Source organism: Mugil cephalus, chromosome 4 (assembly GCF_022458985.1).
Source record: "Mugil cephalus isolate CIBA_MC_2020 chromosome 4, CIBA_Mcephalus_1.1, whole genome shotgun sequence".
Taxonomy (NCBI): domain Eukaryota; kingdom Metazoa; phylum Chordata; class Actinopteri; order Mugiliformes; family Mugilidae; genus Mugil; species Mugil cephalus.
The window spans coordinates 15,908,684-15,934,767 of NC_061773.1; the positions used below are offsets into that span (position 1 = coordinate 15,908,684).

Genomic DNA, 26,084 nt, shown 5'->3' on the forward strand with positions numbered 1-26,084 from the left:
GAATTCAATTATTTAAACTTTTTTACAAAATGGCTCTTACATTCATATTCTTTTATTCCTTATATTTTTTAAGATTATCTCTTTGAAGACTAACATATATACAGTATACATTATTTTAAATCTAATTGTTTATTGTACGTTTAAATAAAATTCAATGATTTTTGTTTTACATCATATTTTGATCGGCACTTTATAGCGCTTTTATGACCTTTTCTATTTTTTTGTGTAATTACAAAAAAGATTGCACACATATCCAGTAAGTTATATTTATTGTGAATTAAAAGAATGGCTAAGATGTAAAAGGCAGGAATCAGAACACCATGGAGGTCATCTTATACAACTATAACCTCATGACAAATTTTAATTCATGTAGCAGTTTATTAAATATGTATACGACAGAGCACAGATGCAGCACCGACAACAAGTCAGACAGAAATGATGAGAATGATAGAGGCAGTATTAAAGTTGGCTTGGGTGTATGGGTGCGTCATGTTAACTGCTGCTAGAAGCAAGAAGTGCCACACAGAAAGATTTACTTTATGATAATTTATTTTGTACAGTAAAACAGGGCTTCAGAGGTTGCTTTGTGGAGAGGACGGGGAGGATGGATTTACATAGAACCAACATGTTATGAACTCAGAGGGCAACCATTTCTCAGCACTTCCATCATTAGTGAGTATCTTACAGAGATGGATAGTCGATCAACTAATTAATCAGTTGTGACGGAGTCCGATAAAAGATGATGACCTGAACTGCATTCAGTGACTCGCTGCAGATCAAACAAGGTTTGTGGAGGGTGCGTTCAAGAACTCCATAAATCTCTGACACAATATTGCTCCGTGATATTCCAGATACAGGAAAATCCGTCACATAACTGGTTCTGGCATGCCACCAACTAAAAATAAAGGCATTTTCTGTAGGAATAAACATAGTTTATATACTTTGTTCTCTACCCCCTCTTAGAAAGGCATGTGTGTGTGTTTGTCAGTTACTGTGATTCTTTTTGATAGTAATGAGGTGAGCATTGAGGAGTCATTGAACGCAGCCTTCACGTTTTTAGGCCCAGCTCGGGGGGGGTTTGCTTGTTTCTGTTTACTTGGGGGGCCTGTAGGCAATCTTTCTGCTCTTCAGCGCAGACCACTTGTGTCTCTTCATGTAGTAGGTCAGAGGTATGAGGATGGCTGCGCCTATCAGGAGCTGTAAGAAGATGAAAAGGGAACGATTAATTGAAAGTTTACTATTGTTTGATTATGTCTCCGTACTACATTTTAAACACGTCTTCTGCCCCATGTTTCCTGTGTACATCTCCATTCAGCTATCTAATAATACCTAAAGATATTTGTTTAATATATGATTACAAGACTTGTCTGAAATGCACAAGTTCAATTATGGTAGCTTAACCACAGGCCACCATATATATTTACCAATGAAAATATCAAATAAACTCAATTGGCAACTTGTGTTTTTTCCTTCAGTATCTGATGCAGGTGGAGGTGGTTTCAAACTGAAAGTCAGGGCTTGATCACACCATTGCGGTACTGAAAACATGACACGCGTAGATACCCAGCTCCACAGTGTGTGGCGTACCTTCAGTCCCATGCGTTTGCGTTGGTCGTGCTCCGGCTCGGACGCCCACCTCAGGAAAGTACACACATCCTTAGCAACCTGACTCATGGTGGCAGGGGTTCCTACGGCAACAGAAAAACCATCAGCGCCACAATTCTAACGTCAGTAAAGAGAAAATCTCTCCTGGATGCAACAGATAAGGAGGACATGCTTCTATCATGTATCACCAAGTCACTAATTTTAAACTGCCATAACAGTTTACATTGCAAGTGAAACAGTTCCTAAAAAAAAATAGATCTCATGTTAAATGTATTTATTTATTTTAGTTACTTCTAGTGATGTCATAGTCAAAGCAAAGTCAAAGTTTAAACAGAAATTGTTGAAGCCTCGCTGTAGACACACTCTGTCTAGTCCTGAATAAAGGATGCATTTATCAATCTGAATATTTAAAACACAGGCTGTTATGATCTGTTTAGAAGTCGTCAGAAGGTTTTTTTTTTTTTTACACAATCGATTTCTCAATGAACAATGAAACTATGAACTGAAATAAATTGCACTGGTTGGCAGTTCGTTAGGTACACTGGTGAATTCATTCTTAATAACAGTCACACACTAAGTTGTGTCTTCATTGAGGTACTACTTCTATTTGACATTATAATCAGTGGGCTGGGCTCAATAATAAAACGCTTAAGTGTTAAATTCGATCCAGTTTCAAATCACCACAAACTACATCCTCCAAAATGATCATCCAGTTGAATCACCTCCTTTCTGACACTGTTTCAACATCAACTGAACATTAGATCAGTCACGAAGGAGGATTTAGGGCAGGACTGTTAAAATGTTGTAGTATATCTAAAGAAGAAAGCAATACAAATAAACACAAAGCGCTTTTTCCCTCCTCTCTGCACTCGCCTTTTAGTTAATGAATAAACTAACAAAAAAAAGAAAACCTGACTTGAGAGCTACCTCCACAAATTCTGTTAAACGGCAGCACTACTCAGTTTATTTACCGTCGTCAAACTCCAGAATCTCGTTGTAGATGGGCGGGGCCATGCCGATGGCCTGTCCAGGGAAGTATGGGTTGTAGTAGAGTCCTTCTCTTATGGTCACTCCTGCTGGAGGCTCACAGTAACCTGTCAGCAGGCTGAATACGTAGTCCTCTCCACCGTGTCTGAAGGCAACAGGGAAGCACCACATCATGAACACTGAGGATAAGCGGATATCGGGCGTTTCTGTGGCTTCAGGGTTTAACTGTGAACGTACCTGGCGTTGACGATGTAGCTGAGGTCAGGGGGCAGGGCTCCGTTGTTGGCGTAGCGGGCTGCCTCAGGGTTGGGGTAAGGCTTTGGGAAGTAGTCCGACAGCTTTCCGGGCCGCGTGAACATCTCACCTTTGTCATCAGGACCGTCCACTATCTCAAACTGAACCCAACACACAAGACACATTTTAAGCACAGCTGATTGGAGGCAGTTGACTTTTTGCAGCTTGCACACAATAAGCAAACTAAATGACAAAGTGAAAGTTATCACTCGGGACTAAAAATAGGCTCATTTGGTGCAAAGACAATCGTCTCAATTTGTGGTGGAGTTTGTGGTGGACAGGAAACACCTGCTTCTAGCTTCCAAGGACGAAGTAAATATGGTAAATATCTGATGACATTGTCATAATCAAGATATGACCAGTTAAAATTACTGACAAATTTGTCAGTAATGATATTCCTGAGTCACAAAATTTCAAAAGGAGGACTGCTGTCTCTGTTATAAAAACCTAGAAATGTATCTGCAGATATAGATCAGTGTTGCCCCCTACTGGAGCAACAATGACACAGGTTTAGTGCTCACCATCACAAGTGCTCACATGTCCACACATTCAAGCTCACCTCCTCAGCCAGAGCCTTGACCTCATCCTCTGTGTGCGACACTCCCACTAAGTTTCTGAAGGCCAGGTAATCCATACTGTGGCAGGCTGCACACACCTGCTTGTACACCTGGTAACCACGGCGAATGCTACAGAGACAGAAGAAGAGACACTGAAAAATTGTGGACATATTTTATATATAACTGTAGATAAAAGAACATAAATTGTGACCAGAACTCAACAACTCATTGGTTGTTTGATTAGCAGAAATAGCTGTACTGACTTGCTGCTCTTTGTCTTAGGAGACATTAAACTGGTTATTATTTAGTGTTGTAATCCAAATATAACAAAACATGACATTCAGTGACCACACCCCAGCCCCCAGAAACATATAGGGAACATTTTTCTGACATTTTACCAATTGAAGAAGATCAAATAGTTCCAGTCTCAGGTGTGAAATTTAAGGATAAATACATTTCTATTCATTACTACATGAAGCCTATTTCAATTAATACTTTAAATATCACAATGTTGAAAGCATTTACTTTTGTTAAAAAAGAAAAAAGTAATACATGTGGAAAGCTTTCAAGTCTTTTGAACCCACAGATTTCTGTTACAGGTTTAACATTCAGTTTGCCTCCTCACAGTGATTATGTTTGACAGTTGCACATGTGTGAATCCATCCAACGCACCTAGCGTGGTCCAGGGAGGACAGCGGTCCAGCATGGCTCCAGGGGTACTGAGGAGGGTGGAGCTCCAACTCAGAGGCTTTGACTGACTGATGCAGCATCAGAGCGAGTCCCGCTCCGCCAGCTGTGACCACACCTAGCGTCGACAGGGCGACCTTCTTGCTTCGGGACAAGCTGGCAAAGGACATGTTGGCCTGCAAAGGAACCAGAGCACAACATGATTCAAGTAAAGTTACTCATTTAAGATGACGTAACAGGTGAGCATCAGACATGAATAGGTCACTTGTTATTATTATGTTATGTCAGCTGAAATGAGAATACATTTATTTTTAAAGCAAAAACACCAATAAGTCATTCATAATGGATGTTTTTTTAATTTCTATGAACTATTTAATAATCTAATTCCAGAAAAACAAACTAAAATCGTTTTGGGCTTTGGAATAAATTTTTATTTTATACAATTAACAAAACTATTCCCCAAAGAAACCTGCCAAACCAGTTATAATATTTATTAAATTTCCAATTCACAGACTTAAATATGACATCTCGAACTTTTCTGTATGATATTAAAACCAAAGGTATTCTAATATATATCCATTTGAAACAGTTTGGTTTCTTGAAAGCGGTCAAATACATTTTAGTTCAGGGGTCACATACAGTCCATTTTGATCCAATGCGGTCTGGATCAGCAAGACAACAGCATAATAACCTATAAGTAACCACAACTCCAGATTTGTTTTAGTGCAAAAAGAACAAGCAAATTAGGAGAATGTTAACATTCTTCTGCAAAAAGAAAATACATCTCTTTAGAAAAAGAAGTGTAATTTGGACATATTTCTATCTGCTGCTTCGTCCTGGGTCTCAGTATTGTGTTCTGTCCACTTCTCTTACTAAAACAGCGGACGACTTAGGGTTAGCAGTCAAATTCATACTGTGAGCCAAATTAGACCCTCTGGTGGACCACTTTTGGGCCACAGGCAGTATGTTCGACACCTGTGCTTAACAAGATATTGGATGACATCTACTGTCCACTTGATTCACTAAAAGCTGTACCGAATTTTAAAACAATCAGAGTAAAATGCGACTCATGTGTCCAGACTGCCAGGGTAAAGGTTTAACTCAGAACATAGGTGTAGTTTAACTACATGGCTCACTTCATTGCAATGCCCTTGATGTGTGCCATCTAATGGTCCTTATGAGACTGCCCTTCACTGATGTTTTTGTAACAGGCACCACGTTACATCTTGCTGCACCAACATACACAAACAAGTCTACAGACTGAAACACGGCTACAGCTGGTGACCCAATAATAATTCACTCCTAATACTACAATTTATGTTTTATTAGAGTTATTAACCGCTTAAAACACACAGCAGGGCATGGAAATATGACATGATCCGATCTCTGAGATGACATCGAGCTGAAGCTTTAGGTTACACCTAAAGACGGCTTTTCTCCACCGGAAGTCCTTTCAGTCCTTGAAATGCTAACTGATTAGCAATATTAGCTAAGTTACATATCGGTAGCCTGCTCAAAGAGATTATACACAACGTGGACTGAAATACACACAAACACTGTGACAAAATATACCGATGTGCAGATTTGTTTCCCTGTATCGTTATTTGAGAAAGAAAGTGCTTTTACACCGGGTTGTAGGTTTGCCGGTTGGTTGACACATCATGCGTTAGCTAGCCGGCTAGCTTGCTTTAGGCGATACTTAAACGTCTGTATCGTATATTTTAGGAGTTGCTGGTGTCGCGTTTGTGTCTACAGACTGAGAAAGGCGAAAAACACAAGGACTAAAACTACAGTTACTGGCGACTTTGTAAATTGTGTGGGAACACGAGTGACCTTGTCTCACCCCGCTAGCTAACGTTAGCTCTCTTGCAGGACACCCCGAAACTGAAACTTCCTCTTAAACTGTTCAAGTAGACACGGTCTTCCCTAAGTGGTACACACAACACTCATCCATCGGCCTACCGTGGGGGTCTTGATAGTTTTCGCCGTGCTAAGGAGAGCTCTCCCAGACCCCGATAGCACCACGACACGTAACGCCGCCATCTTCTCTGCGGTTCTCTCTGAGCTGAAAAGAGCCTGGACCCTAGCAGTCAATAGCCGGTGTACAGTTCCGGTCTGATCATTCAAAATAAGAACATTGCCTGCATGTAGTCGCTTTATGTTGTTTTTAGAGGAACTCTAACCCCTGGCCACAACTGTCAAAATAAAACCATTGACACCCGGCCTACAAATTTAAGAAGACACACAATTAGCGTGCTGTCTAGCTTTGGCATTATCTTCACGTATGGTTGTAACCGTGCACTTAAAATTAATTCATAATTCATGGTCCTTTAGATCTATATTCCAAAGGGCTGAGAAGACCCCCTCTCACAAGAATTGTTTATTCAAATTAGCTTAAATGATCCCAATTTTACAAGTAAGGTTAAAATTATTTTAACTTTAACTGCTTTTACTGCTGACGGCCTCCTTTTATTTTTTAAACATGAAAGACTCACCGGAAGTACAAAGCCAGGCTCATCTTGGCTAACTTGAATCAGACCTTACACAACCTGAATTTACACAACCCTTTTTTTTTACTTGTTTGGTAACATGCTGTTATAACAATAATAAAATATTAATATATATGTTGTCTTTAGACAAGTGTTTGTAGCAAATACAGTTAATCTCCCTTTTTTTATAGTGTAAATGTGATTTTTTTTTTTTTTTTTTACTGCATCAAGGCTGCATTTGACCTGGATTTCAAAGTTGGTGTCAGGCTGCAGATCAACAGTAATACCTTAAGACAAACACATTTTTAGAAAGTGCTTACAGTTTATAGCCTCTGAATTTGATCGACTTGATCAGGTGTAAACGGATCACACCTTGAACGTAAATAGCTTTTGAAGGGAACTTTACAGAACCACTGAACTAAAACAGGTGCCACTATGAGGCTGTCTGTGGCTTTCCAGTTAATCTGTTTAATTCCCAATATTTGATCATATTAAATGCCATTAAATTGTAAAATATTGTCACATTTTCTTAGAAATGTATGCGCGTCTTGTTCTAACTAGTCCAAATGGACTGAAATGGTACAATGTTAAGGTGGATTGCTGCTTGTTATTCAACAGTTTTATTTTCATTTCTGACAACTGATTAATAGTAACTGTAATTTAACTCGTTATTATTATTATTATTATTATTTAAATATTAATTGAATAAAATGTGAATCCTGCAAATGTTTTGCTGCAAACATCTCAATCTTGTGTATTTTAGTGAATAAATTAATTTTATTTTTTATTTATTTTTTATTTTTTTTACTACGAAACTGATTCTAATATTATAAAACCTTATTATAAATAACACAGAGCTGCTTTATTTGATGGTACCTTTTAAAGGGTCGTAAGGATGAAAGCTTTCAACAAGCAAATTTTTATTTAATGTGCATGTGAATATCTGGCACTTGTTTTAAGGGAATTAAAAAAACTGTGATGAAGATAAATGTTTTCTCTGCATTATTATTTCGTCATTGCATTGGACAAAGCAGACAAAACGGGGTGTTGAAGGTGTTGCAGCTGCCTGGAACTTCCAGAAGGTGGAAGCAAAGTTAAAAAAAAAAAAAGAAGAAAAAAAAAGAAAATTAAATACAGCCATCAAACCTGCTGGGACATTAGACCTCACACAATGACGTTCATATAAAGGAGAAGTTACAGATAAAAATACTTTTATGTATTAATTCATGATCGTACAGAGAGTCATGTTCTGAACTCTTGAACATGATGACATTGTAGGTGGAAGACAAACAGAGAATTTTCTTGAGCTATTATCAAACCTGAATCTGAAGAACACTACAGACAAGGGACAACGCATGAATGGAAAAACGGTGTTGTGTGCCTTAATGCTGGTCTCTCTGGGAGGAAATCAGAGCCCCAAACCTTTCAATCAGTCGATATCCGTCAGCGTAGGCGGACGCAATCTAAATAATAAAAGAACAAACATCCGGCTTTATATATTCAGACACATAAAAACAACCCAACGGTTTGAATGGACTGAAGTTGGCTGTGTGTGTAACTGCAGATGGATGTTTGCTGTTTAACCGCAGGTAGGTAATAAAGTATTCATCAGCCACGGCAGTCACTGTCATCATCTGTCATGTAGGCTTGATGGGAGGCCTCCTCGGTGGTGCACAGTTCAATGATAAATGCCACAGCTTCAGCTTAGAACGAAACTTCAAACTCATCAGAAGTCACCTAAGAGCTGGACTGTGTTTACTGGACTAAAAAACCCTGAAAAATAACCAACCAGGAAGTCACTGCTGTCCAGATAAAGTGTATGGTATAATTGTTGGTGGTTTGTTCTGTAGATAGAACTCTACCACCCTACTTTGGAGCTTTTCTTCTAGATCATCAAACCTTTAAAATTAGACAATACTGTGTATATTTGTGTCTCCAACTATGGCCATACAGCGCAGACACCCATTAGGATCAGTTTGAGACTGAAAAGCTGTTGTTCATTATTCAGACCATTCAAATCTGATAAACCAATTGTGGGATGTCCACAACCTGGGGTTTCTACACTTTAAACAGTCAACAAAACAAAACAAAAAAATGTTCATACTGAATGTTAGGACCTGAATATTGACTGATCATGTACACAAATGGCTTTATCCAGTACCAACGGGGTGTTATTGCTTCAACATTACAGTTGGTTCTGCTGTGTAAAACCAGCTTCTTGAGTTATGTGAATTTCTAGTGATGTATATGCTGGCAGAAATGTGTGAAGTTAATTAATGTGTCGGTGGTATATAAAACTTAAACTGGGTTAACTTAAACTCAGTGGTTTTTACACTTTACATGACATCTTCAAAATGTACATAATTATGATACCAAATGTAAGACAGTGATTCCCAACCTTTGGCCCTGGTGGGACGCGAAGGTATTACAAGTGGGCCGCCAAATCATCTCATCTCATCTCATCTCATCTCATCTCATCTCATCTCATCTCATCTCATCTCATCTCATCTCATCTTCCATATTGCCTAATCCTCACTAGGAGAGGCAGGGCAGGGTACACCCTGGACAGGCCGCCAGTCTATCGCAGGGCCAACACAGAGAATAACAAACATTCGCACTCACACGCACACCTTGGGTCAATTTAGGGCCACCAATTAGCCTAACGAGCTTGTGTTTGAAGGTGGGAGGAAACCAGCACCTGGAGAAAACCCACACGGACACAGGGAGAACATTCAAACTCCACCCAGAAAGGCCCGAGCTGGACTCGAACCCTGACCTTCCGCTCAATCGTTTTATTTGATATTTGGGTTTTGGTTGTGTTCTGCGAAATTGTATGTCAGTGGATTTTGTTTGGACGTGATATTGGATGTCAGATTGTCATACATGAGAATGTGTTTCTCCATTGTTGAAGGATAATGTTATTTATGAATCGTTTGTTAATTAGCCTGTTACAGACAGGCCTGTGCATGCCATTTCTGATATCTGTGTGGTGCTGATGGACAGCTCCTTGAATGTTTGATGCTGTTTTCGTGGCTGTGGAGCTTCCAACATGTTTCTCCTGTATTCAGTTCAGTCCTTTCAGTCCTTTATGTAAATCTTCAATTAAAAAAAAAAAGTGCTCTGAGAACGCATTTGTATGGGCTTCATATTTATGGGTCAGAGTTGGGCCACAAAAAGTTTTGAGACTTAAAAGTGGGCCCTGAGTTGGAAAAGGTTGGGAACCACGGGTGCAAGAGATATGTGAAAAAGTCAAGGACATTTCCATTTGGACTAACAACCATTAAATGTCTCATAACTACCTGAATGAATCATGAATTACAGTAAGAATACATGTTTATCAACAGTTTATTGACATGGTCTGTGATGGTCTGTGATATGTATTAACGTAACATCCATATAAATGCCAGGACACAGAACATTTTATCAGAGTGAGATCATCTAGGTGGATTTAATGTTGTGGCTGCTACAATAGAAAGTTATTAAGTTAACAACAGCACTGTATAACTAACCAAAAATATAAGATTAAAGATGTTATAACTAACTCTAAATGTTTATTTGCATAATTAAATATAAACTACCTATAAACTTGCATTTATCGTCTTTCGTGTTCATGTTGAATGACTCAGCTTTCAGGTGGGATACTAAACACGGTGGCTGAGCCTGATGCATTATGGGATCTGATTGATGACAGCATGGTGCTGTCGTTAAACACTGCTATCGGACAGAAGGATCCATCACTGCTGTGTCTTTTATTTTTACTTGTCTGACAAGAATCATTTTTCAAGTCAAAGGGTGTGTTTCAGGTTTGGGAGAAAATATGACGCTTTCATTTTTTACTTTTATTTATTGCGTTTGAACAAATTCAGAGGGACATCAGTGCCATCAGCTCAGAACTGGAGGAAACCAGTGGGACACAGGTACACCCATCTATTGTCTGAAGAAGTCTGTGGTCTTCATCAAAGAGTTGCAGCCAAAAAGCCGTCTGACATGGAAACAACTATGCACCCGACATAGGAACTGGCAGCAGGTGCTCTGGACTGACGCAGTAAAAATCTAAAACATTTGGCTATAGCAGGAGAAAGTTTGCTCACTGAAGGGCTGGAGACCTGGAGGGCTGGAGAGCTCTACAATAATGAATGTCTACAGGCAACAGTGACACATGGTGGAGGTTCCTTGCATGTTTGGAGCTTCATTTTTGCACATGGAGTTGGAGATATCCATATCATCAGGGAGGCATAAAATTTATTCTGCAGTAGGACAGCAAACATACAGCCACTGTCATAAAGCACCACACTCACTGGTTCACCTGCTCAATTGTTTGTTAACACAAATAGCTAATCAGCCATTCACATGGCTGTGATTCAGTGCATTTAGGCATGGAGAGGTGATCAGACAACTTGCTGAAGTTCAAACCGAGCATCAGAATGAGGAAGAACAGGGTTTAAAGTGACTTTGAACGTGGTATGGTTGTTGGTTCCAGACAGGCTTGTCTGAGTATTTCAAAAACTGATGATCTACTGGGATTTTCACGCACAACCATCTCTAGGGTTTACAGAGAATGGTCTGAAAAAGAGAAAATATCCAGTGAGTGGCAGTTGTGTGGACGAAAATGCCTTGTTGATTTGACAGGTTGGAGGAGAATGGGCAGATTGGTTGGAGATGATAAAAAAGGCAACAGTAACTCAAATAACCACTGGTTACAACCAAGAAATGCAGAATACCATCTCTGAACGCACAACACGTTGAACCTTGGGCTACAGGAGCAGAAGACCACACTCCTGTCAGCTAAGAACAGGAAACTGAGACTACAGTTCATACAGGCTCACCAAAATTGGACAATAGAAGATTGGAAAAACATCACCTGGTCTGACGTGTCTTGATTTCAGGTGCGACATTCAGATGACAGGGTCAGAATTTGGCGCAAACAATATGAAAGCATGGATCCATCCTGTCTTGTATCAACGGTTCAGGCTGCTGCTGGTGGTGGTATAATGGTGTGGGGGATATTTTCTTGGCATATGGTTTAAATGCCACAGCCTACCTGATTATTGTTGCTGACCATGTCTTCTGATGACTACTGCCAGCAGGATAATGCACCATGTCACAAAGCTCATATCATTGCAAACTGGTTTCTTGAACATGACAATGAGTTCACTGTACTCCAACGGCCTCCACAGTCACAGATCTCAATTCAATAGAGCACCTTGGGGATGTGGCGGAACAGGAGAGTTGCATCACAGATGTGCAGCCAGCAAATGCGCAGCAATGCCAATATGGACCAAAATCTCTGAGGAATGTTTCCAACACCTTCTTGTAAGTATGCCATGGAGAATTATAGCAGTTCTGAAGGGAAAAGGGGGTCCAACCTTTTACTAGCAAGGTGTACCTAATAAAGTGGCTGGTGAGTGTATCTTTGGCATGAAGAAGAACAAAAAGCCGTGATTTCAGCATCATTGAGTGTGTCTGGGATTACGTGAAGAGACAGACGGATTTGAGGAAGCCTTCATCCACAGAAGATCTGTGGTTAGTTCTCCAAGAAACGTGTGCCTAGAATTAATGCCGTTTTTGAAGGCAGTGGGTGGTCGCACTCGGTGTTAATCGTAGAATGTAAACTATTAACACCTCATTTTTAAAGCATTCCATGTTTACAGCTCTTTATTCCATACCTGCCTAAAATTGACTAACGATGTACGAGACCTCCCAGAACGCCATGACCCAGACAGCGCAAGGACCCCAGAACTAGCTCACGTGAACGGAATGCAGACATTTTAATGTTATGAGGTACATTAGTGTTTTTAATTCTATGTCTAATGTGGCAAAATGGGCCATGGCATTAAAGTAAAGTTAGGGCATTATAATGAAACCAAAAAGTATAAAATTCTTGGAACAATTGTAAAAATGTAAATCAACTTTAATGGTTTAGTAAATGTAAAAGGAATGTGTATATGCATTTAACCCATCCACCTGCAGCAAAGCAGAGCCATACGAGAAAGACCAGGGAGCAAGTTAGGGGTTATATGCCTTGCTCAAGGGCCCTTAAACCATGCATATAGAAGGGATTTGAACCAGTGACTCTAAGCATTGTAGTAGGTATGTGGCTCCCTCAAAACTAATTCCCTGATGGGTCAGTGAAAAAAAGAATCATGCAGTAAGTAACATGACAAAAAAACTACTTTGTGTATACATTTTCAGTCGCTCCAACCAGAAAAAACCCTAAATACTATACATTATACACAAACCCAAACACAGCTTTCTTCCATTTTCCAGTGCACAACCTGGGTGTGGTGAATACAAACAAACAGAGCTGAAAGAATGGGTGCAAATTGCCAGTAAACATGCTCCATGTGTCACTGAGGTAGAGCAGGTCTTTCTGCACAGCGGCATGGTAAGCTGACAAAGTGACAGGGTGAAATGGGTATTGCAAATTGACAGGAGGTGGAGAAAAAGTCAGCAAAGATTTAAGATGATTATCCGTGCATACTCCGGGGAGAAGGGAAAGACACAAACACGCAAGCTTTTACGGGAAGAGAGAAAGTATTGCTTTTGGGGAAAGTGTCTGAAATGAGCGGAGCAGCTTAAAGCAGAAGTGCACGGATCAACACCCACTTCCTTTGGAAATGCCTTGTAAATGAACACTGATTCGGTTGGCATTAACAGAAAGCGGAACCGCGCTTTCAATAATTGCTTTCTTTATGCATTTATGTATTCGTATATTTATATGTTGCACTCCAGTGTCAAGAGACATTAATTAAACATGGCTTTCAATTAGTATTCAGATAGTGGGATGCACAATTCCATTTCCATATTATTTATGAATTCATTTCACTGTATGTATTTGTGTGTCTCTAGCGTGGAGAGACGGTAGCTGGTTGACAAAGACAATAAACCAAAATTGGCACCGGGAGCAGCTGCACTCATGTGTTCTGTACAGCTTTGGTCCGGAGAGGGTATATTTGAGCTTTTCAATCAAAGTTCAAAAGATTGTTTTTGTGCAGATCTGCTAAAAGATGAGATCTAAGTAATTAAAACAAGGACTGGTTTAACATCCGCACAATGACAGCTGAAGTAATTGACACTCTAGTTGCATATTTTATGGTGTTATAGTATGAGTCCAGGGACGAAAGTCTGGCTTTTTAATCAGCCCATAAAATCCCCTTCTTTAGGGGTTAATGCACAGCTGTATTCTTTCGTGTTTAGACCGGAGTGTAACTGAACTAATTCATTATGATGGCGTCATAAAGGAAAGCTTTTAGTTTTAATGTGGAGCTGAACAATAATCACAGAGTCGACAACTGACGTAATTGTCTCAGATGGTTTTAATAGCGGCCACGGATGCACGCTGTGTAATCACGGACCTGCTAGCTGTCATGAAGATTATGGGCTTGCAGGCATTTTGCTCATTCAGTTCGACTGCGCAGACGTCTGTGCGCGTGTGTCTTTCTGCGCGCGTCACTTTGGTCGCATCAGACGTTTAAAACATGGTGAGAGGCTTTCCAGCAGCCAAATGTCTCTGTGCTCCAAGCCCATGACATCCGAGGCTTTAATGACACTGGCAGACGAACACGGATGAAAAGAGCAGGTGTATTTTAAATGGCGTACAAGTCCTTCCCTCATAAGCACCAGTAACTGAACCAATGACTGCAAACTTTAAAAAAAAAAAAAAAAAACCTCTGGAGACATCAGAGTTTTCTCACGTAGTAATGTTTTAATCAATTGACCACATTTTTGAAATCTAAATGCTAATTTGAGTTTTTATCATCCGCCACCAAAGAATATTTATATACTTACCGCTTCTTGTTTGCTTCTGCAGAAATTGATAAACGCTGTAAATGTCACAGCGACTTTTCATCTGGACTAAAATGTCTCCCTCTGGCCCCTGATGCACAAGCATGAAAGGAACTTCAAAATAACCCGATACATGTAATGCACATTATGAGCACCAACGTACCGCGTTCCTCCGAGGCCGTGGGAGTCGCTGCCACTGAATGCTCAGTGGTGTCCTTTGTTTGAAGCTGCGCTGGGGTTTTTTTTTGTGCTCAGTGATCTAGGTCCAAGATTACCGGGCAGCATTAGCTCATCATTATCCTGATGCATCACACTGTCATGTTCTTTCTCTGTTCTTAAAAGAAAAAAAGAAAAAAACAATCTTATCATATATATATATAAATAATAACACCATACAGGGAGGAGCTGAATACCTGCAGAGCAGGAGTCTTCAATGTTTTTCTGACCAAGGACCCCCAACCTGATGAGAGATTAAGCAGGGACCCCCCATCTACTATCATTTTGCATTCAATATTATTATGTTATTTTATCTGCCTTAAACCTAAAAATACATGACATAAACATAGCAGCATGCATCTGGGATTTCACCTGGGGACTGAATAGGATCTCGTCAGTTGTGGGGAACCTGACAGAGCCAGAGTGTAATGCGCATCCTCGTGATTGGCTCAGCAGTGATAGGGGCGGGGCCTACTGTGCACAGGAGGTTTTGATTGACAGGTCTCGACTAGTGTGGCATTCTGTGTGAAATTATCCATTTATCCCTTTACTAAAATAGGTTGCATTCATGTGAATTTGTATATAAAGTAATTTTAGTTTGTGGGGGAAATTCTCAATATAGAAATATATAAATGTCTAATCGACCAAAGATTTTGCAACCCCCCCTGTAGTAACTCCCTGTTGAAGACCAATGCTGTGGGGAAAGCACTATCAATTCAAAGCACGGGTCTGGATTGACCAAGTGCTGTCCAGATACCTGGAAGTGCTTTTGTTCCACCCAGGACACTTTGGCAGGTAACTTTTGTGAACATGGTACCAGAATGCATTTCATGCCGTTCCAAAATTACAGAATCAAACTTGTTAAGTCCGACAGTGTGTCCATGTCGACTGCCAAGTTGAAAGTGTGTCTATATTTTGGTCTTCTTCTCCTATTGAATGAATTTAGTGTTGGTTGCCACTGTGAGAGATTTCAGTACGTAATTGTGGTGGTTCTTAGAAATTGTCTCAGTTTTGAACTAAATCCAAATGTAACAACGACATAAACAAAAGTGTTTTCTGTTCAAGATTTCTTTTCCATAATATCTGAACAAAGTTGCCTTTTAATAAGAACATCTTGGTTGGTTTAAATCCACCAACCTGACAGGGAGCAGGCGCCACACTATTGAACACAGTTGTACCGTACACATAATCAATGGTAATTATAATAATTATGTACAGAATGGTCTTCTCATCAAACGTCCCTTTAACTGCAATGTTTACTTCTTCAGACGGTGACTTAAGGTGAACAAAATTATATTTGTTTGCATTTACGTACTTAAAGATTAAATCATCTTTGTTGACCACACAATGTGAAGCATTTGTGTGCCCGACAACAGAACGCACGCTCAACTGCGCCCTGCCACACACCCTTCCTCACGCCAGTGACCTTGCATGACTCTCGGCAGAGTTCCAAGTCCTTTGTGGTGGCACCGCACACCAAGATCGGTACATTTATTAATGAGCGCTGATGACTGCAGGCCGTCCGCACAGCAGCAGCATCCTTGAAACTCGTAAGCAGGCCACGGTGTATTCGTGACCTCGATGGATTTTTAATTGAGACAAGTAGAGCGAGCGTCAAACCGTCGCCCCCACCTCCCACAATGTGGCTGAATAATTAAACCTGTCTTTCAGAGATGAGCAGTGGTGAGAGGACAGGTGGAGCGGAGATGGAGGGGAGGAGAAGAAGATGGTGGGAGACGTGAGGAGGAGTCCTCACCGTGGGCAGATGGGTTCACCTGTATGAATTGGCTTCTGGTCAAGGGTCGTTCCTGTTGAAAGGCCTTTCCTTGCTACTGTTGCTTTTGTGTTTGCTCTGAGGGTTTCAGGTTTTCAGGTTTCAGGTAAGGTGTTGTAAAGATCTCACAATGTTCTCAGTACCCTTCGTGCTTCTGTTTTTGTACTTCTTGTCTTCGTATCGTTGCATGTTTTTGCTCATTGTCTTAAAAACTCACATCTCGGCATCTTTTTGGATTTCTTGCATTGTCTGTCTACATTTGTGCTAGCATTCTCACTGCAGAGAAGCAAACCCACTGACATGTTGCAGTTGTTGTTTTCTTTTGCTCTAAAACTGACGAAACGCTCTGCAAAGTGGTGCAACGCATCAGTGGTTTGTTGGACGGATACTACAAATGAGAGACTCTTATGATTCTGCTGGGATCTATTCTTTTATTTGACTTTGGTTTCACACTTAATTGTCTGAGTAGCATGTTTTATTCAGATGGGGGGAAGGTAGAACCGGACAGCCGGGGCTTTGAGCTGATGCGGGACTAACGCTGCTGAGATCTGGCAGGCAACAAAAGACACAGGGCAGCGTTTTGTCTCTTGAAGTCACAGTAGGTCATGGTAGCATTTTTAAAATAGCACACAATTCACTTCTTCTTCAAATTTTCACGTTGCCTAACTGGACCCTAACCCTAACGCCGCGTGCCATGAATTTGCAAATATAGAAGACTTCAACTGCAATTTTTCAATAAAAGTAACCATTTGTCATTTGTGCATTGCTTTAGTAGCGAACAGAACACATCACCCAGAACCAAACTGTAGATGGCAACATTTTCATGATGTGCACAACCAGTCAAAAGTTTGGACACAGCTTCTTGTTCAATTGAATCAGAAGCTGTGTCCAAACCTTTGGCTAGTGTACACGAATCTCTCCACTAAATCTCTCCATGTAGGATCAATAAGGAAATAATATTAAAACCAAAAAAAAAATTGTTAAAAAATGGAGTTGTAATTATTTTTAATTTAGTATGCCATTATGTTTCTGGCTCGACCCACTTAAAATCAAATTAGTTCTGTATTTTGCCTCTGAACTAAAATGAGTTTGACTCATATTTACCGAGTTTTAAATGTAGCACTCACAGAGAAAACTGAGGCCGGGTGCAGAACTAATGAAAGGTTCACATGTTTACATTCTCAGCCACTGCTTTGACGTGATTGTTCCCGCTGCACGGAGCATTATTGCTGTCAAGGTCTGTTTACCTCACCTGCTCACAAGCACACGGACGCTGCCTTGTAGGCCACAGTTCTTTACTGATAAAGAGCAAGGTCACACGCGGTGGTTGCAGATAGAGAGGTGAGAGTGACAAGTAAACTACATAGAGAGGAAGCTGAAGCTGACTGGTATGTGGTGAGAGTCAAGTCAAGTGATGACATCACTAATAAAAACACAGTAGGAAGTAATGCTTTGCAACAATCACCCCACAGAGTATTGGAAGATGGGACAGTGCAGCCAGGTTAAAAAGCAGCCTCCTTCTCTCTGATACTGTGGATGTGTTTTTTTATTTTGTGCATTGCTGTAGTACTTTTGTTATTTTTGCTTCCATGTTGTTATTATCACATGATCAGTGACTAGTCGACATGATGCTTAAAGCGTCGTAGCATATTGGTTGTGCCTGTAGATAGCCTGTAGTGTCCACATATGTCCCGGAGGTGTGGCCCCAGGCTCAATTTTATCGAATGAATAAGGCAAATTTACATATGCTGTTTTATTTTTATTTTTTTTAACATAAATAATTGGGTATATTAGGTGCATTAGGACCATATTTAATGGTCCATAAAATAGGGTTGGATCCTGAATGACAAGAGAACCCATTGTTACAGAGATAAGACATGAGCAGGAAGCTTCAGAAAGTTAAGACTGCATCAAGGTTACAAAACAAAGTAAAATAAATTCTTCCCTTAATCCTCATTCCATCAATAGTAAAAAATAATAATAATAATAAAATTGGAAAGTCACAACAATAAACTGGTTAGAAGTATTCAAAGAGACAGTTAATGAAAAAATGTGTTGCTAAAAAAAAAGTGTTTTGTTGACCTGACCCCTGTGCAGATTTTGTGGCTTTATAACGGCATTATTCTATTCTTTGTTTAAAAAAAACAAACAAACAAACAAACAAAAAAAAGTGATATAATATGCTGCTTGACCAATTTGACTTGAATGAAGAACACTGATGTCTCTCACAGTATTTCACACATTCTCTCTCTCATAGTAAATTCTGTCCCACAGAGCTCCTGGCTACAGAGCCACAGTTTCTCCACTTCTTCACTCATCTTTTATAATGACGTCCAAACTCCACCCTGCTGCTGCTCCTTGTTGTTGCCCATTTGATTTAAACCCAGCTGCAGGCTGGCTCAGTCTGTCCTGTCTGTGGAAACACACTTGTTGCTGTGTGTTTCTGCAGACAGTTTCTGCATACTTCCTAGATATGTAGACAGTGTGTAATGCTGTTTGACTACATTTACATCTTAGCTGTGTGGGATGCACATTGAGAAACATCCAAACATCTGCTTTCCAAAAGGATCAAGCTGCCACTGTGTATGTCAGCCTCTCAGTTGTCAGTCACTCACTTACATTCAAACCTGTAAGACAGCCTCATGAAATGTTTAATATTTTTATTTTAGGCTCTGAAGGAGTTCCTTGGTTAGAGACTATTTTCTGTTGAAAACAGATCAAAACAGTTAAGCCCAAGTTTGATGCTGTAGATGCCGTCACAGAGAAAACTGCCCCCCTGTGGCAGCTTAGTCAACAACACTTTGATAACTTGTAGTCCCATGCTTATATCTACAGTGCTGCCTGAAAGTATTTGTGCCACACAAAAATGATTCAGCAATTCAAGACATAGGCAAACCCTCTAATCCTAACCCCTCTAACCTTCTAACCTTAACCGCTTATAGTAAACACAGACATCAACATATACTTCTAAGGACTCATAAAAGCTACAGTCAGTGAAAAAAAAAAAAAAAAAACGATTTGTTGGTGCTGTATCATCACCGAGCCCCCAGGGAGAATAAGCACTGTAATTGGGAGAAACTGTCCCATTTACGCACAGAAGCACACAGCAGGGAGAAGGAAGCTGCCGCTGATGTTGATAGTGATTGCAGCTGCAGGTTAAATCTCCTGAGCAGCCGACGATTGAACCTGAATTTCCTTGCAGGCCGTTGCCTTTGACAGGCGACCTGCTGCACATTATCCAACCTGACAGGTACAAGCTGCCAAGCAGAGGAAGACAAAGTTTCACCATGCGCCTGCCTCTGTTTGGTCGCTTATTACTTATTCATCATTCCGTTCTGTGCAGTAATGTAGTTCTCAAGTGCAAGTCACATTATATTATATTATATTATATTATATTATATTATATTATATTATATTATATTTTTGGGTATTTTATTTATTTTTGTACTCCTACTAGAGTCATGATATTCAAAATCTACCACTTCTACACATTAAGCTGGTTGTATTTTTTATTTTTTTTGTCAAGCTGTAATTAATTATTGAAGCTTGGTGCAGCGACTGTAAATATTTCTGTACATCTAATATATCATCTAATATATTATTTTTTATTTTTATTGTTCTAACCGGTGTGTTCCAGGGTTCTGGTGAGAATTTAAAAGTGAAGGTTCAGAAACATAGAGGCACGACCATCTTTAGGTGTGGTCAGACCTGAAATTAACATGCGTCTCCAAATCCTTCCCCTGATCCCATCTTAGTTTCGCGTTCTGCATGCAGATAAACCCCGACATCATCTGGGGTCCAGTAGAATATTTTAACATCTATTGTCTCTACCACTTCTCCAGATCCAAGAACAGCTCTGTTTTATGTGTGTGCGTCATGACTTGGTACAGACGCACAACTTATTACTTATTGATCTCCACCCTGACGTTAGTGAATGGCAAAACGATGCTTATGCGGGAGCACCCCTGTTGAGTGTAGGTGGTATTGTGTTTCTATCAGCAGGAATTCTGCTGCGACCCTGAGGCCAGTCTTGCATGGAGGCTGGAGACAGTTCAACATCTGCTGTAGGAGCTGCAAGACTACAGGGTATGTGTCTACAGATATTATATTAAAAGTAACCACTCAGTTCAATCATAATAAAAAAAATAGAAATATGGCAATATTTCACTCACCATTTCATTACCTCATATGCAGACAGTGTCTCCCTTCAGTTCAACAATAGTTTTCCGCTGTGCTTGAAATATTCACATTCAATTCAATTTTATTTATATAGTGTCAATAACATTACAAATTGTCTCCGGTCTAAAACTTCCAGAGTGTGTGAACTTGTGTATATGTGTGGCAGTATCGGGATCAGAGAATGACAGCTTTCGGTTGTCACAGTCCAGATGAACTCTGATCCCCTCGAATCTCTTCTTTATTGGGAGCACAGCGGGGGGACCTCGGCTGGAATCTGCTGTGTACTCACCATCGCAGAAGACAATTTTTAATAACTTAGATGGCTTGGCTAATGTGCTCCGGACAGACTCTGCTAGCACTCCCAACACCCAGACTGAACTGTTCCCAACTTTGACATCCCAGCTGAGAGACTCTGAGTTAAAGCCCTCAGATCCCAGAACAGAGGGATAGAAATAAATCCTTTCTGGGTTTTGGGGAAGCTTTAGTTTCTTTTCACGACTCACACTGGTCAGATCTTCAGATAGGATGATGAGGTCTGGATGAGCAGTGTTTGGATCCAGAATCACAGGACTGTAGGAGACCTTCTCCTTCATCTTGTTCCAGATGTTGTAGGACAGGTTGCCCAGATGTTTGGCCACATCTATGAGAGCTCCTGAGACCAGCTGTGGATCATCCATCAGGGGGCGCTGCTGGGCTCTTTCCACTGCAGCCTTGTAGTTGAGCAGGAATGAGACTTCTTCAGCTCTCAGCTTCTTCTCTGTGACACCCTCAGAGCTTTGATCCTCTTCCTCTTGTAGAAACTGGTGAAGCTTCTTAAACTGCTCCGTAATCTTCCTCTCTGTGTGTTGAGCCTGGACCTTAATGTTTTCTGCTGTTGATCACAATTTACTTGAACTTATTCAAAGATCTTCAGTTTCTCCTGTACAGACGCCAGTGATTTCTGGACCTCCTGTCTGTGATCTTATGCAGCTTCATCAGTTGGTTTGAATTGATGATTGGTGTGAGTTTTTGAATCTCTACAGATGACACACACTGGCTGCAGATGATTAAGACAAAAGAGTTTGAGCTTCTCAGAGTGCAGACTGCAGAAAGGCTCAGACTTTATAGACTCTTCCCAATCTCTCTCGCATTTCTTTACTGGATTATTACCTCATCATGTCTGCAGGAGCTGTGGCCACACTCAAGAGGATCGTTAAAGATGTCGTGGCAGATCGGACAGGTCAGATCATCCTCTGCCTGTGAACTCATTTTCTCTCAATGAAGATGAAGACACAACTTTAGTCAGTTCACTCCATTAGCTTCAGAACTACTTGAAAGTATTCTGGATATTTTCCACATACTCACTGTATTCTCAGTGTTCTTCCCTGTAGATCGTTTCCCCCAGCAGACTTCCTAGCTTTGCTTTGACAGTGAGTGCAGTCGTGTCTCAACGTCTGTGTGTCTGTTCAGTGGATAAACTCATCTGAATCTGTCTGAGGTGAGTCAGGGAAGGGGTGGAGCTTTGTTGCCGCTTTCTGTTTCAGCACTGACTTGTTTCTGTTGCTCAGCAGGTGAAAGCATTCCTGCCAAGTGCAAAGATATCAACTGCTTCAGCTTTTTGCACAACATATTAAAATATAAAGTGAATTAATTAATTTATTTATTTTTACTCTCTTGTACATCACAGTAACAGTCTATTCAAGTTTATGAAAGTCATATCCTGATTGTGAATTGTTCACACAATCTGCATTTCAACAGAGCACAGACTCTAATGGATTCATACCCACAGCTGTATCAGCACAATGAACAGGCTGATTTCTGTGTCTATGTCGTGATATGATACGATATTTCCTAACATGCTGCATCTCTCTCTCTCTCTCTCACTGACAGCATACATGTAAGGTTTTTCATTTATTCATCTCCACCCTGGTGTCACTTAGTCCTGAGAGCTGCACAAAACTCAGACTACATCTTGAAAGCTTCCATGCACACAGTAATTTCATAACTGTGCTGTGTGAAGCGGCGAATGACGGCGAAGTCAGACATCACTTGCGTTACTTTTTTCTTTTCAGGTGATCATTCATAATAGTTGTACTCTATTTTTTTTCTACTGAGTGAATAAGTTTGACCCTCGGATGACCCCTGTTGAGTGGGAGGTCTTTAATGTGATCCAGGACTCACTGTGTGTTCACACTACCAAAACAAATTGCTCAAATCTGTCCCACACCACCTCCAAGTGTTGTCTATGATCAGATCACTCAAATGCATCCTGAGTGCGTTCACGCGCTGTATTTTAAGCTGACCGCGTAGGGTGAGATTGCGAGGGATGGATGTTAGTACCGGTGTGAACGGGCCCATTATAAATGTATTTACTCTAGCAGGTAGTAGCTGAGACATAAATGCTCATGACTGAGGTTTTCTGTATGATGATGACACAAGGTACAAAATGATATTAAAATGCATTGCTCTTAATGTCTCTGTCACTAACATTAACCATTCGGATGAGGCAAGTAATAGGCAAGTACCTTTATTTTCAAATTTGAAGACTGAGGTTACATTTCATACTGTTATAGAGTTTATTTATGACAACAGATTTGACATTATAACCACATGGCAGACATTTGCTAAGACACAATGCTCATGACTGAATGCGTGCGCTGACTTTATATTCGTACATATAATCCAGTTAAAACAGGTTAGAATGATGTTCTGTACCTCGACTGTAAGACCTTACCTAAATGTGTGACTTGGGTTTGGTCACATCTAATGAGTGACAATGGACAATGAAACTGTTTGCAGGTTAAAAAGCAGAAGATACTCAAGTATATTTCCTGTTATTCCAATATGTAATAAAGTGAATAAGTAACAGAAGCCTGTTTAATAATCTAAATAGAAAATTAGACACAAAATTAGAGATGGTTACATCTACATGTGTGATGAATCATGTCCTAAATTACACTTGATTCTCAATACTACACAGTTATAAAGTGCACAGTTAGGTCTCGTTGTTTGTGATTTAATAACAGAAACAGTGCAAGATCACAGCCAACAGCTTCCCACAAGTTATATTTAACCTAAAGTCAAGATGACAAATTAAGACACACATATCTTCATTTATTACAGTTTTCTTTACCATTAATCACATCCTGATACCCAGTAAGACAAACTGACTACTTGTTTACTGAAGTCACATTAAAAAAAAGGCCACCACCTATACACCTTGTCCTCTGTCTCCTTCACTGGTAATATCTTCAGTGGCAGTTCTTTGTCTGTGTTAAAGTATGGAAACAACTTCTCAGTGAAAGTGTGTGTGATGGTGTGTATGTGTGTGTTAGTGTCGGGATCAGAGAACGACAGCTTTCCCCATTTCCAGTCCAGATGAACTCTGATCTTTTGGAACTTCTTCTTCTTCAGTGACAGAACTGTATCAGGACCTGGCAGAGAGCATGCTCTGTATTCACCTTTGTAGAACATTAACCTCCATAATCCAGACTGCAGGGCTGTGTCGCCCTTCTTTTGGAGAGACTCTGCTGCCACACCAAGCACCCAGGCTGCACTGTCTCCAACCTCAACGTCCCAGCTGTGAGTCCCTGAGTCAAAGCCCTCTGAGCCGAGCGCCGAGCTGAAAACATCAAACCTCTCTGGGTTTTTAGGAAGCTCCTGTCTCTCCCCTTTTCTCACACTGGTCAGATCTTCAGACAGGACGAGGCCTGGATGAGCAGTGTTTGGGTCCAGAATCACAGGACTGTAGGAGACCTTCTCCTTCATCTTTTTCCAGATGATGTAGGTCAGGTTGCCCAGATGTTTGGCCACATCTATGAGAGCTCCTGAGACCAGCTCTGGATCATCCATTAGGGGGCGCCGCTGCACTCCTTCCACTGCAGCCTTGTAGTTGAGCAGGAATGAGACGTCTTCAGCTTTCAGCTCCTTCTCTGTGACTCTGATTGTGTCTGAAAGAGCTGCTATCTCTCTGCTCAGAGCATCAATCTTCTCCTTCATCATCCGACTCTTCTGCTTCTCTTCCTCCCTCAGAGCTTTGATCCTGGCCTCCTCTTCCTCCTGTAGAAACTGGTGAAGCTTCTTAAACTGCTCCTTAATCTGACTCTCAGTCTGCAGAGCCTGGACCTTAATGTGATTTGCTGTTTGATCGCAGTCTTCTTTAACTTGTTCAAACATCTTCAGTTTCTCCCGTACGGGCTCCAGGAGTGTCAGTAGCTCCTTCCTGTGATCATGTGCAGCTTCATCAGCGGGTCTGACTTTGTGGTCGCTGTGTGCTTTTGAATCTCTACAGACGACACAGACTGGCCGCTGATCATCCAGACAGAACAGTTTTAGTTTCTCAGAGTGCAGACTGCAGAGAGACTCAGATTTTATGGAAGATTTCTGATCTCTTTCCAGTACGAAGGCCTCACACAGTTTCTTTAAAGCCAAGTTGCGAGGTGGATCACTCGGTAAAAGACTTATCTTACAAACCGGACACACCTTGTCTCCAGAGCATTTCTTCAGGCAGTCATTACAGAGGCTGTGGCTGCACGACAGAACAACAGGATCTTTAAAGATGTCATGGCAGATCGGACAGGAGAGATCCTCTTCTGACTGTGTAGCCATTTTTTTTTTTTTTTGTGGAAGAAACAATGATCCAGTGAGCAGTCCTTTCCCTGCAGCTCCTCACGAGCAAATGACATTGAAACATGTCATGTGTTGTTACTCTTCTATTAAAAATGACCTGTATTTCTAGTTCTGCCTTGGGCGAGGCAGGTTACCATGGTGGAATGTTGTCATGCCAGTGTATGTTAGATTTCAACAGACAATAGAGGGTATGCACTTGACATCACAGCTAACAAAGTCTCTGTGGTTATGGCCACTGAGTGGCGAAAGTGACAGTTGAGCATGGAGAATAGCCACATTAGTTTGAGTCATAGCCTTTAATAGCTTCTAAATTGTAAAATTAATTTAAGATAAAATATATTTTTACAGACTCCTGAAAGCCAAAGAAAAGAGAAGTAAATGGAACGCTGCATTATGTAGAAACAACTGGAATCCAGGCACAGAAACCTGGTGTTGTGGTTCACATTTAGTGGCAGGTAATGTTTATTTATGCTGTATTTTTTGATGAAGTTATACCTTAAGTTTGCCGTATTCACTGATACCTGTCACCATGTTTTTGCCACTCAGGGGGGCGTGGCCCCAGGTGGCATCAATGCATACCTTGTATAGGCCTATTGTGAAACTCATGTACATAATTGAGGTGGCCGGGATTTGTGGTTTAGAATTTATTTTAGTAATGAAAACTACCATTTTTCCTCAACACAAGAATAAACTAAATTAAATTAAATGTGCAATATATAACAATATAGCACAGTACCACTTCCTGTTTAAATATAAAGTCACAGTAACCTTTTTGCATCAGACAATAGGCATATTCTGGGATGGTGGGGGTGGTTAGCACTGATGCCTCACAGCAAGAAGGTTCTTGGGTTCTTGGATTTGAATTCATCAGTCGACTGGAGCCTTTCTGTGTGGAGTTTGCAT

At 40.6% G+C, this 26,084-nt stretch overlaps 2 protein-coding genes across 2 annotated transcripts; both read right to left on the minus strand.

Moving 5' to 3' along the window:
- Window positions 1-531: 531 nt before the first annotated feature.
- On the minus strand, window positions 532-6,260 carry LOC125007062 (cytochrome c1, heme protein, mitochondrial). Its single transcript, XM_047583633.1, has 7 exons — window positions 6,093-6,260; window positions 4,116-4,306; window positions 3,446-3,572; window positions 2,830-2,987; window positions 2,577-2,737; window positions 1,588-1,688; window positions 532-1,197 (listed from the first exon to the last, which is right to left on the minus strand). The coding sequence occupies exons 1-7, from the start codon at window positions 6,171-6,173 to the stop codon at window positions 1,093-1,095; spliced, it is 924 nt and encodes a 307-aa protein (XP_047439589.1). The 5' UTR covers window positions 6,174-6,260; the 3' UTR covers window positions 532-1,092.
- A 16,803-nt stretch (window positions 6,261-23,063) lies between these two features.
- On the minus strand, window positions 23,064-25,207 carry LOC125007018 (zinc-binding protein A33-like). The gene has a single exon (XM_047583572.1). It carries the CDS (start codon window positions 25,158-25,160, stop codon window positions 23,745-23,747), a length of 1,416 nt encoding a protein of 471 aa, XP_047439528.1. The 5' UTR covers window positions 25,161-25,207; the 3' UTR covers window positions 23,064-23,744.
- Between the last annotated feature and the right edge of the window lie 877 nt (window positions 25,208-26,084).